General features: G+C 43.5%; 2 protein-coding genes across 2 annotated transcripts in view; both read right to left on the minus strand.

Moving 5' to 3' along the window:
- LOC109472720 (urea-proton symporter DUR3-like) overlaps window positions 1–12,437 on the minus strand; it is a 31,000-nt gene that overhangs the window by 17,675 nt on the left and 888 nt on the right.
- LOC109472625 (urea-proton symporter DUR3-like) lies at window positions 640–11,846 on the minus strand. Its single transcript, XM_019772449.1, has 13 exons — window positions 11,587–11,846; window positions 8,620–8,795; window positions 8,166–8,282; window positions 7,443–7,614; window positions 6,878–6,975; window positions 6,279–6,509; window positions 5,757–5,895; window positions 5,115–5,284; window positions 4,198–4,471; window positions 3,749–3,961; window positions 3,237–3,412; window positions 2,532–2,687; window positions 640–1,686 (listed from the first exon to the last, which is right to left on the minus strand). Exons 1-13 carry the CDS (start codon window positions 11,765–11,767, stop codon window positions 1,450–1,452), a joined length of 2,340 nt encoding a protein of 779 aa, XP_019628008.1. The 5' UTR covers window positions 11,768–11,846; the 3' UTR covers window positions 640–1,449.

Genomic DNA, 12,437 nt, shown 5'->3' on the forward strand with positions numbered 1-12,437 from the left:
CAAGATTAATTAGGGAAACGGGAGAGCTTGAAAACTTTCCGCCTAACCGTCTCAGACACCGGCGGCGAATATGAACTCTGGCTGACGCAATCAAAGTGAGAAGAATTCTAATTAAATACTATTTATAGACACGATGAGTGAGACCATACCATTTTTCTAAGGGCAAAAACCTAACACTTTTAGAATGTTATTTACTAACCCTCCTTTAGGTATTGGGCTACGGGTTGAATGAAAATTACCATAAAAATGATGATTAAGATCAATCTTGATTTTTAAAAATCTTTCTTTGTGGTGAACCAACTGTTTCAACCTTACTAGTGGGTAGGGGACCTATTAGGCATATGGTTCACAAGTACAGCCCTGTTCAGACGTCGACGAAATCGGTAAAAACGCTTTACATGCGGTTTCCGCCGAAGCTGATTTCAAGTGGCCCCATCTGATCGCTCCAAATCACATTGGAAGCGCCTGCATAAAGGTAACTGCCTACGCTTTAAGTTTAAGTAAAATGAAAACGACCTATCACGCGTTACTGTTACGAATTACTTTGACTTTTGGCGGCTGCCTAGGGATTATGAAGACTAAAAGGCCTGATTACGCCTGACGAATTCAGTGGTTGGAAGAGTTCTGACATCAGAGGAATATAGATTAAAAACATACCTTTATTGTCACCACATAATAAAAGGAACAATGTTGTATTGGATAGCTTATAGAATTTTCTGACTGAATAGAATACAAAGTATAGCTAACATTCTAAAGATATTCTTAATCAATATAAAACTACAACACGTAAGTACCTCCATCCCTGAGCCATGGGTCATTTGTTTAGTATAGTGCTCGCTATTTTAGTGTAGATTTAGTATTCCACCTCTAGTGACCTAAATATATAATATAATAACTTAAGTATGTAATATAATAATGAGTCTTTCGTTTCATAGTGTCTGCAGGGCAAGCTAGTTACAGTTCGTGATAGTACTGGGGGCATAGTTATTTCAGAAGGCAATGTCAATGACGTCGAGTATACAAGTATCGTTATTATGCTTCTTAGGCGCGATCATTTACCATTGAGTAGTCACAAAACTAAGGATTTTGACAATACGGTTTGACAGACAATAGTCAAGAAGATTTGCGTCGGTCAAGTTTATGAACCATTAACCATTTAGGAACTTTTATCAAAAATACATTATGTAATAATAATTTATGGCAGAATAGATATATTCGAGGTAGGTTCAGGCGTAATGCGGTTCTAACAGTTGAGGTAGTTGAAGAGTATAAAAATAGTAATACCTTTAATAATGCAAAAATGCTATACTATTGTTAAAATACCCTTATCCCACATTCACAATACAAGGACCTAGCAGTAAGAAATCATACACCTTCCATTAATAATTTTTATACTGTTTTGCTATGCTGAATAATACTTCATCAGATCAAGAAAAGTTTGCCGACTTTTCAGAGGCGAGTTGTTGAAGAATCGGGAGGCATGACTCCGTTGGATCCTGGAGCCGACTCGTTCATGATCACTTCCGGGTCACCGTTCCCGTTGGCCTTGTTGACCCGGTAGTTGTTATAGATGGACATGACCTCCTGCACCAGCGGCACGATGATGAGGAAGGCGGCTGCCAGGAAGGCCCAGGTTTGGGACACGTTCACCCAGTGTTGGAACTCTGCTCCGTTCATAACGCCCACCTGAGACAATAAATGAAACATTTAGTAACGACGCGAGCAACAATAGCTTAAAGACACTTTCAACCAATGCCGATATTGTAGCCCGGGCGGCCGCGGCACGGGGTCGGCGGCGGGGACCGGGAGGGGCGACTCGGGTCGCCTCCGAGCCCAGGGGACAAGCCCGTGGGCGGATATGAAGTACGGGAAGGTGGTGACCCGCTCCGATCTACAGTGTATTAAGTATGGGAAGGCGGTGACCCGCTCCGATCTACAGTGTATTAAGTATGGGAAGGTGGTGACCCGCGCTCCGATCTACAGTGTATTAAGTATGGGAAGGCGGTGACCCGCTCCGATCTACAGTATATTAAGTATGGGAAGGTGTTGACCCGCTCCGATCTACAGTGTATTAAGTATGGGAAGGCGGTGACCCGCTCCGATCTACAGTATATTAAGTATGGGAAGGCGGTGACCCGCTCCAATAGGACTTGTGTCACATCTGGTGTCAATTAAGACAAATAAAGGACAGGGACCTCGTGTCCCTGGGATCAGTCTGGCTCAAGCCGTGGTCTAGTGCAGTCATCATTATAGCAGCATCCGGCATATATTATAACAATATCTCTTTACCACAAGGACATTATAATGTCCTTCCTCTACAGCTGTAGGAAAACCATTTAGCGCATTCACTACATTTAAAAAGAAGAGCGACAACAATAAAGATGGCCACCACGGGGGGGGGGGGCATTTTATCACCTTTGTATCAAACAAACAAACAAACATTTATCTTTTCCTTTTCCTGCAAATGCTGAATAGCCTTATCACTGTTTCAATGTCGATCTGGACTGAAAAAAAAAGGAAATTTCACTTACCCCCAACATGCCGGCCGGCCAGACAATGACCAGAACGACGCTCAGTACTATCCCAGCAATCAACGCGGTCATCCGGGGTTTTCGACAGAAACTGCGGATCTCCTCGAAGGACGGGCGGTCGTTCAGCTTGTTGGCTGACGTCATCTTGTAGGCGCTCTGGTGAAATGGGCGATATGCATTTTTTTAATATCATCATGAAAATAAAGACCATGTATTACAAAAAAACTAAGACTGATGTATACCGAGTTATCGTAGAAATGAGATTCACATTGTACAGAAAGACTCTTAATTACTGAAGACGCCCCGGCAAAGTATCTATTGGCAACTATTTTATGTGTGTGGAACATGTACGTTATTAATAATCTGGTATGTACGGACCAAAGACCAAAGCAATGTCAGGGTGGTTAAACAAATTATCTTCTGAATAAGGAAATTTATCTGATATTGACATTAACTGCCATTCATAGTACATTTTCGTTATCATTTTATACTTCAAGGTTTTGGAATAGCCCAAAAACAAGCTACGTGAGGAGTCCACCTTTATTGTTTGAAATCAAGACTCAACGTTAACTTAATACATTTAAAAATGAAAAAAAAAATTGACTAATTATGATAATACATTTTTATTGCCTTGAAATCGCTTTGGGTGTAGTGTGCAAGAAGTTAATCTCTATGTGCCATGTGTAGCATGCACGTTATACAAACCTGGTAGGTGGGTCCCCAAGGCTTTAGCGGGTTGTCCACACGGCGGGTTTTCTCCCACTCCTTCACCAGCTCGCCGCTCGGCTTGCGGAGACTCTGCACGACACTCACCACGGCACAGATCGCGCCTCCAGACAGGATACTCACCAGGTTACCCACGATCATGCTCACCTGGTCGCCTGGGAAAGAAAACACAATTTTTGTTAAGAAAATTCACTGCAATTTCCTTGTGGCGACACAAAAATATTCTGGATGTGGAAATCTGTCTGATATTGACATTTCCTGCCATTCCTTAGTGAATTTTCGTAATTACTTCACACTCAAAACGTTTCAAAATAGCCTTGGAACAAGCCACGTGGAACCAGAAAAAATCAGATTGGAAAAAGTAATGTTTATCTTGTAATCTTGTTAGCTTGTAATATTTACCCCATAGGATTATTGCTTCGGAATGTTAAAAAATCTTTTTTTTTTCTTTCGGACACCACCACTTCTCCAAACTCCTTCCCGTGGCTTACCGGTGTTTTTGATGAAGTTCCCTCCGCCGAGTCCGCCCGGGAAGGTGGCCGCGGTGATGAGCCAGCAGATCACCGCCCGCACACAGCCGATTGTCGCCCCGGCAATCATCCCGCCCGCCGTGGTGCGCGACCAGAACAGCGCCATGCCGATAGGGATGACTGCAGCCCCGATCAGCACACCCATGAACAGATAAATCCAACCCAGGTTCAGTCCTGTGGAAACACACTCAGCCCGATCAGTACAACCATGAACAGGTACAACCAACCTTGGTTCAACTCTGTGGTTCGATTGACGTCATATCGAACATGATTTGATTCGAATGACGTCATATCGAATATCTGTTCGATAAAAAGGATGGAATATTTGGGCCCAAATTTGACCATATCATCGTGACCGATCAACACACCCAGGTAACAAGCAAACTAAGTAAAGCATGAAACAAACGAACCTGCCGCGTCAGCGAGAAGCACAAGAGGCACCGTTGCCACGGTAACCACCACTATGTAGATGTTCTTCTTCCCCAGCAGCATTTCCATGTAGTTCCGGTAGGCGGCGTGCGTGGGACAGGTGTACTGGTAGAAGTCGGCTTGCTGAGTGCGCAGGCGGTCCTCCTCGTGGCACTTTGTGCAGGAGGAGATGGGATGACAGAGGCACTTCTCGGCTTCGCTGATGGCGTTCTCTCTCTTGTTGCCGCAAAGGACACAGTCGTCTTCTTCGAGGCCCTGCAGGACGCAAACTTGTGATCATTCTATATCAGACTGACAAACGGGCCAGTTTGAGCTTCTCATGAATGAAGGTTAAAACAAAACTATCTGTCTACTACCTGGTTATTCTTATTATAACGAGTGTGCTCAGCACAAGCAGCATCTCTTCTCCCTACGTCAGAAACATCAGGTTTAGGCAAGCTTGACTAACTGACTGACTCAATAGACAAAGAAGAGGTGACGACGGCTGCTCGGCAAGATCGGAATCCTATCCTCTTTCTCACAAATTTTGGCTGACTGTTAATCAAGAATTGATGTGTTCAAAAACTCGTATTTCCCAAGAACTATTGTAGAGTGGAACTCGTTGCCATCAGGCACAGTTCGGGCATCATCACTAGAAAGCTTTAAACAACTCCAGCAATTAACTTAGTGTGCAAAGATTGAGTGTAACAAGTCGGTGTGATATAGTTAGCCTGCGAAGCTGGTGTGTTACGCCGAAGGGCGGTTATACCGGCTATACCAATACAGATACAGAAGATAGAAAATACATTTAGAAAGGAAAATGTTAATAACTAACTTTGATGTCAACGTTCTTTATTTTGATGATGTAGAGATTTACAGGAAATTTTGATAGCATGTGAATGGCAATTACGTGACTTACCCTCCTGAATGGGCAGATGTAGTCCTTGTAGATGTCGTACACGATGATTGAGGTGACTGCGATGACCTCGGCTGACCCTGTGGACATGACTGCCATCAGCAGCATCAGCAGGAGGATGACCTGACCCGTGTGACCCATCAGCTGGTTCACCACCACAGAGGCTACCAGGCCTGGGAAGAAGGGCAAAGGACACCATTATGATTAACAATTGGTGAGAGCATCCAAACTAACTTCAAACCGCCTTTTTTCTTGGCATACCTTGCCAATTGTTGACATTTTGCAGCTGGAGGGTTTATAAAAGTTTTATTTCTTTTACTTCCTTGAAAAAAACTGGTCTCTTGGCGTGTTTTGATGCTAGATAGAGTATGTTTGGTAAGAAATATACCGACCTTCAGAATGCATGATTTGCATTACATTTTTCAGTTCGTTTATAGATTATATCGTATATATTATTAATTCATATTGATTATACTTTTCGTATTTCTCTACTTAGTGTACCCTACTACAACCGCGTCGAAGTCAGTCACCTTGGGGTCCTTAACTGGAGAAATCCCCATAGGGCGAAAATTGTTCTTCTACCTTGAAAGCCGGTTCACACTCATACAATAAAAAAGACTCCATCACAAAATGTGACTTGCCTACCTTTGTCCACGTCCTCCCCTGAGAGCAGCGCCTCGCCCTTGACCGTGCCGAGCGCCACGTAGGCGAGCCCCACGGTGGTGGCCATGGAGAACGGGATGGCGAACCACGTCAGCCCGCCGGAGATGAACCCCCACACGCCCTACAGACAACGGGAGGTCAAGGTGACGAACATTTGTGTCAAGAACATAGAATTACACTTCCGAAATGAAGGGAAAGGAAAGGGGACATGTGTTTCTTGTGTGACTAGCCTCAAGCGGTTTTGTGCTATTGTACTATTAAGAGCACGCAGGGCGACTGGTTCTGTGCTATTGTACTATTAAGAGCAGGACGACTGATCGCACTGTAGGCTTAGTGTTGAGCCAAATCCTTGAGCTGCCACATAAGTGAGATGTTTAAGGCTAGGATTAGGGTTGGTATTAGAGTTAGGGTTTGGGATAGAGTTGAGATCATTGTTCAGGGCCAGGGTTAAACTTACGATTGGGGTTAGGTTAGGTTTCGTTTCCCACGAAATAAAGGCCTTACCTGTAAAGGCCGTGCCGCGATGGTGCTCTGCCAGTACGCCTGGTCACAGAAGACGGCTCCGAAGTTGCCGATGATGTTGATGACGCCGAACATCAGACCTCCGGTGGAGAAGAAGGTGAGGTAACTCTGGTCCCTGTTACCGGCCGGACCACTGCTGCACGCCAGCAGGTCAAACACGGCGTCCGCGCTACCCAGGGGGTTCTGGGTGGCGTCTGCTCCCACCAGATACACCTGTAGAGCACATGGACATTTGTTTGTTTGTTTGTTTGTTTTACATAACCGACATTTATTTATTTATTCAACTTTACAGAAAATTCTGAGAGGAGCCGACAACAGGAACATAGAGTTCCTCTACTAGGCCGGCTCCTCTAGAAACATAGAAACAAAACAAACAAACAAACAAACAAACAACAATTTAAAAAGAGTAATCAAATCAAATCGCTAAACATAACCACAAGCAGTTTTCTTGTTTGTCTAATTACCTGGATTATGTCTAATTACCTGGATTATATCCTCCATCGATGTAAATATTGGTTGATGGTTTGCCCTATCTTTTCAAAACCATTCCTAATTACTATCACATTCTTAAAGAAAGTAACCTTTGCTATGATGATGATCAGCACGGTAAAGATCAAAGCTGTGTTGAAGTAGGAGACATAGAAGGTCGCACCGAGTCCACCAATCAGCGTGTACGAACCTGCATGGGGCACAGGAAATAAGCAGTGTATCAGTCTATGGTGATGGGGGCAAATTCGGTGGTAGTGATGCGTTTTTATTATAGAAAATTGAGGTATATTTTTGCAGTTTTTTTAGCGCATTTGTATTAGAGTCAGGATCTCTTAAGATTTGTATTAATGTAATTCATCAACAACGAAAGCAAAGTATTTTTATATATAACTTACATCCGGAAAATATTTTTCCGGGGCAGTTTTATTATAATTATATAAATTTACAATCCATGCGACTTCGAAAGCTACTACATTTACTAAAGCTACTAATTACATGTATATAATAAGCCCACCTCCCTAAACAGCAGACCTTGGAGGCTGATACAGAGGCAATGTGACTTTCTTATATATATATATAGCATTTATTAACACTGGCATTTTACACAGTGACTTTAGACCAATAGCCTTGATTATAGGAAGCCTCGGAATAACTTACCGATAACAATGGCCAGGCAGATGGATGCGGTCTCCGTGCTGAGGCCGTTGACGAGGGCTGTGATCGAGGCTATGCCTCCCAGCAGGAGCATCCCGGTCACCAGCACATTGGTCAGGAGAGCGAACACACAGAACACCAGGTGGGCCTTCGCGCCGAACCGGGCTTTGATCACCTAAAAACAAACAAAAAAAAACAACAAATGTCAACAAAGTGATGGTAGCAGGCATATACTGGTCACCAATGGTCAGGACTCCGATGACTTATTATAAATGTATACCAACAGTCACAGAAATCAGTCAAACCCATCGTGAGTTATAGCTGCGAACACACAAACACGACCGAAAACTGTACCATCCGGCGGAAGGATATTTCCTTCCTGGAGGTAAATAGCGGCCATAGAGAGCGACTACTATTAGCGTTTAACGTTGGATCGTAGCTCTATCGTTCATACTAGTTGAGGAGATATGGCAGTAGCGACTTTTACAGAAAAAGATACATGTAGAAGTACACTGTGTGACAGAGGGAAGGATATCAGTACGAAATACAGAAACGGAAGACAAACGACAAGAAGACGTACTACGCTTTAGGAGCGTTAGAGATGGGGACGCGAATGTGAGGTGGGGATGCCCAGGTTGGGAAGAAGTGAGGGCAGGTGTACAAAGTAGGTTCTAGTACACGTACTACATTATGAAATAATAGAGCGTTAAAAAAGCCGTCTTGTACCTGCAGGTACGTCTTAGCTCCAGGCGCCTTCATCTTCATCTCGATAGACAAGATGGCGAACACGATGATCTGCACGGAGGCGCCGGCGGCGTACCAGAACGGGCCGCTGATGCCGAACTGGGACGGAACAGGAGGAACACGTTAAAAATGAACTTCAAATGAGCTCCTAGATATTGCTCTTCCGTTGAAGCATCGAAATCAATTTCAGGGCTGCGAAAAACATATTCTAGTCTGATATTGATATTTACTGCCGTTTCTTAGCACATTTCCGTCATCATCTCATAAAGTCGATTGAAATAGTCACCAATGAACGTAAGAAGCAACCGTTTTCTGTTAGCGACAACGCATTCTTGCCTCACAAATATCAGTATGCGATGGGATAGAGTTGGTTTAACTAATTGTTACAAATTAACAGAGCAGGAGAAGAAAGTAAAAAGCATTAAATCCCAAGTACCTTACTAGCCACCGTACATGACTGCAGTAGCGTGGCGGCCCAGGTCCACTGGGACACGATGGTAGTCGCCGTCAGACCCACCGACACCTGACCCCCCGCGTCGAACGTGGTGTCCAAGTCGTCCTGGTCATGGTACACGTGTTTCCGCACCAGCGTGAAGGCGAAGGCTACCAGACCTGAGGGTTTGGGGCAGACAGTAAAATTACCTTTGGCCATAGAAACCTATGGCTATTAAAATACACTGAAACAAGTCCTCGTAAAAGTACTTTATCACGATTCAATTCTCAAACATTTTCTGCAACAGAGAGGCACAAGGGTCTGCTTCCCAACTATAGAACGAAAACAGGGGGTTGACCAGCTCAAACTCCTACAACAGCTTACAACAGTGAACAAACCCTTCTTTTGACCTAATTGTCTCGTGTATCCATCCGCCCTGGGCAGGCAAGACCTCATCACTCAGGCCTCTCATTCATGATGCCCACTAAACTGATGAAATGTACGAAATTTGACCAAAGGTAGGAAATTTTAGACCCTACCTCTTAATCTATGGCGGGTAAAACATTAACAGATACTTATGCAAATGACGACCTAATTTCCATAACTGATCATAATGCAAAATCATACAATTCGTTTCTTGGTAAATGATGGGAACTTCATATAGGCCGTATATTAAGTTAGTTACCGATGTAAAGGTTAACATCACTGTGTATATAGTATATAATTATGTAAGGTCATTTCAATAGTAAATGATAAAATATTGAAATGAAACATTGCCAAATGATAGGACTTTTACATATAAAGTATGTAATTTCGGTTGAGAAAACCATAAATCAAAACAGAGTATGCTATTAAAATATCCAACTATGTGGAAGTTGGATGTAATGTTGTACAAAGGTGACGAATTTTAAATGCCATGGCTAAAGTTTTAAAGCTAATACCGACGCTTGCTGTAGCCCTGTAATGTTACAAAGTATAGCATTGCTATACACAGCAAGCGGCTACTCATCTGCCATCTACCATAACACATATAGAACCACAAAGTAAGGACATTCCTTCAAACTGGAGGCTACAGTGAGCCAAGATGGTACGAGCGCGGTGTTAAGGATGCCATCTATGAACGGATCTACAACCCCACCTTAAACAGGAAGGGAGAATTGCGTGTAGAGCTCTCTAGTACATAGGACCCCGCCCTGCCGCAATGTAAGGGACAGTAGCAGCTCCCATGTTACCATGGAAACTATCTTACTCCTTTACATAATAATGAATACATGAGTCCTTGTCATGTTCAACCGGTTTTTCCAGTCACTCACATGACTTGTGTAACGTGTTCTGTTAGTTCATTAGTGACGCTGAAGAAGGGTGTCACTCGGAGTCTGGAAATTATCTCAGCCGTAGAGTTTCAATTTCCTACGAGTATTATTGGTTTACCTGGATGTCTAACCTTCATCAAGGAGGTCTCTATTCTACCTCCATGCCTTCAACAACGTTATCACAGTGGAGTTTATAACATGTGTAAATAGATAGTTTCGTAACATTATGAGGTTAAGATAATGTACGTAGATTCTGTCAACAAGGCATGTGCATCAGTGTAGGTAAGCGCCGTGGGTACAATGGTGTTAAGGAGGTGGAAGATAATGCTTGATATGAAAGGCTTACGGGACATAATTACTGCCCGTACGGGCCTACGGACGGGCTTTGAAGTCGGTAAGACACCGGCTGTCGTGATCATCATTAAGACCCAGTTTACACTTAGAAAAGAATTCCTTAGCGCTAAACCACTGCGGCGCTACCTTTTAGTGGCCCTGGGCGGGGCCGGGAGGCACCCAGGAAATATCTTTCTTTGTCAGCTAATCACTGAACCCCAAGAGAGCTGGGAGCCCCAGGGGGTCCCACGAGGCAAAGTCTGATAGTGGAAAAAAATGCAGCTTACTTAGGGCACAAGAAATAAAGTGATTTTTGCAACTGTGCCCTTTTTATATACGTCTACATTACAACGTTTCCACGTTGTACAAGCCAAAGATGTTCTTTCAGAGAAATGTAGCTCAGTTTAAAACTAGCCTGTAGCGAAAATGATTCCACCTGAAAGGAAATGATCCCCAGTCACAGATCACTGAAGCTAACATTACTCGGGTCACTTATCTGTCCATCGGGTCACATAGCTATCAACCGGGTCACTTAATCCCTGTTCAGGGCACGGTGACCTGTACGGTGTCATGTTACCAGGGAGATATGTCAATCACTATTATTGACAGAGCTTGGTTTTTTCTACAAAAGCCACCTGGAAGATGCTTACTGTATTCTTCCAAGCTAACGAGGTTTTGCTAAACGAACCAAACAAATGGTCAAATATCAAACTTTTTTATAACTCATATCACATACCGTAATGAAATGTGTCCGCAAATGCTTCAGTTTTTCTTAAGAACGTTGTCTCTTATAATTATATAACTAAAGTTAACGTCCTTTGTTTTGTGCAGTGGGATTTCTTGGCGCACCTTTAAATCTTTTTCGTTACATGTGGCCGGCTCTTGGCTCTCGTGTCAGTAACTTACACCCACTTTCCTGTTTCATATTCCGATAATCAAATTAAGGGATACACACATCGAATTTTGTCGCTCAACCTTAATGCGTGTCTTGGTCAGCGGTTACTGCAAATCCTTCGAGGGACGACAACCCCTTCTGGTAGATTCGAACTCAAAACTACTACAACATGAAGGTAGCTCTAAACTCCGAAATTACTAAAGTACAATTCAAAAGTGGGAGTACTAACCAATATGCCAAACATTCGTACTAGTTAGACTCATATAGAACACTAACGTCACATGAAAACAGACATGTAAAGTAGATGATAGATGATTTTCTATCCTTGCATTAAGTAACGTTTAACTAAAAAGAAACAATATTCCTACAAACAAACAAAAATGATATGATTACGCTATACATAAGCTATAAGGAATCCATCTGACTTACCGGCAAAAAGCCCGAAGCCGAGCGTCAGTAGTACCGCCTCGCTCAGAAGAACCAGCGGGCGAAAGTCGCCTGTCCCCCCGCCGGCTGTTCCGTTCCGTCCGGCGGTCCGATTGCACCCTCCCCGAACCTCGGCCGCCAGACACAGCAACAGAAACACCGCCACGCCGTATTTGACTGTCATCTTGGTTTCAACTCTATGTCAGCCCTACGAGACAAAATCAATTAGAAAACGGGAGAAGCAAAAACTTCTCACCTTACCGGCTCAGATACCGGCGGCGAATGTTAACTGATCTTAACTCTGTTGCCTCCTGGTGGACTTTATATAATAGTTAGTTCCTCGGGTTAAATAAACCTCCTTGGGCTGATGCAATCAAAGAGGGTGCGCATGCCCGGTGAAAAAAAAGGTAAAGACCCCCTAGGCCCGCCCCATTCTCATTTGGATAAAGATTGTCCGGATCGAGCCGAATTCATCATTATTCGCTGTGAAACGGCTTCCAGCTTCTAGCCTGATCGAGCAGGATCAAAGCCGGATTAAAGCGAATCAGTTCGGCTCGATCCGGATAATTTTACCCTAGTGGGACTGATGGGGCCTTAAGCGTAGCCCGTATCAGCGATAGACTGTCTAAAACAGCCTAGTTACAGCTGGGTCAGTGTGGGGAAACTAATTTGCACAATTTGCATTTGATACATCCTTTCGAGGGTCTGTGTATCATTCGAAGTAAAAAAAAAGATGATATGTTGGTAAATTTAACTTGTAGTCTCTGTCAACCACAGTGACTTCAAAAGGTTAGTCCTTGTTCTTTTCTGTATTGTATTCGAGACTCAGACTCTGGCCATTTTTTCTATTATAC

This window comes from Branchiostoma belcheri, unplaced genomic scaffold, assembly GCF_001625305.1.
Source record: "Branchiostoma belcheri isolate BF01 breed outbred unplaced genomic scaffold, Haploidv18h27 scaffold28, whole genome shotgun sequence".
In the NCBI taxonomy this organism is placed as follows: Eukaryota; Metazoa; Chordata; class Leptocardii; order Amphioxiformes; family Branchiostomatidae; genus Branchiostoma; species Branchiostoma belcheri.

Excerpts from the sequence above, each read along its gene's own strand:
- LOC109472625 (XM_019772449.1), bottom strand. The coding sequence starts at position 11,767 with ATGACAGTCAAATACGGCGTGGCGGTGTTTCTGTTGCTGTGTCTGGCG. Across the intron at positions 8,283-8,619 it reads CATGTACGGTGGCTAGTAAG|TTCGGCATCAGCGGCCCGTT; the intron begins GTACTTGGGATT and ends GTTCCGTCCCAG. Across the intron at positions 1,687-2,531 it reads GGCCGGCCGGCATGTTGGGG|GTGGGCGTTATGAACGGAGC; the intron begins GTAAGTGAAATT and ends TTATTGTCTCAG.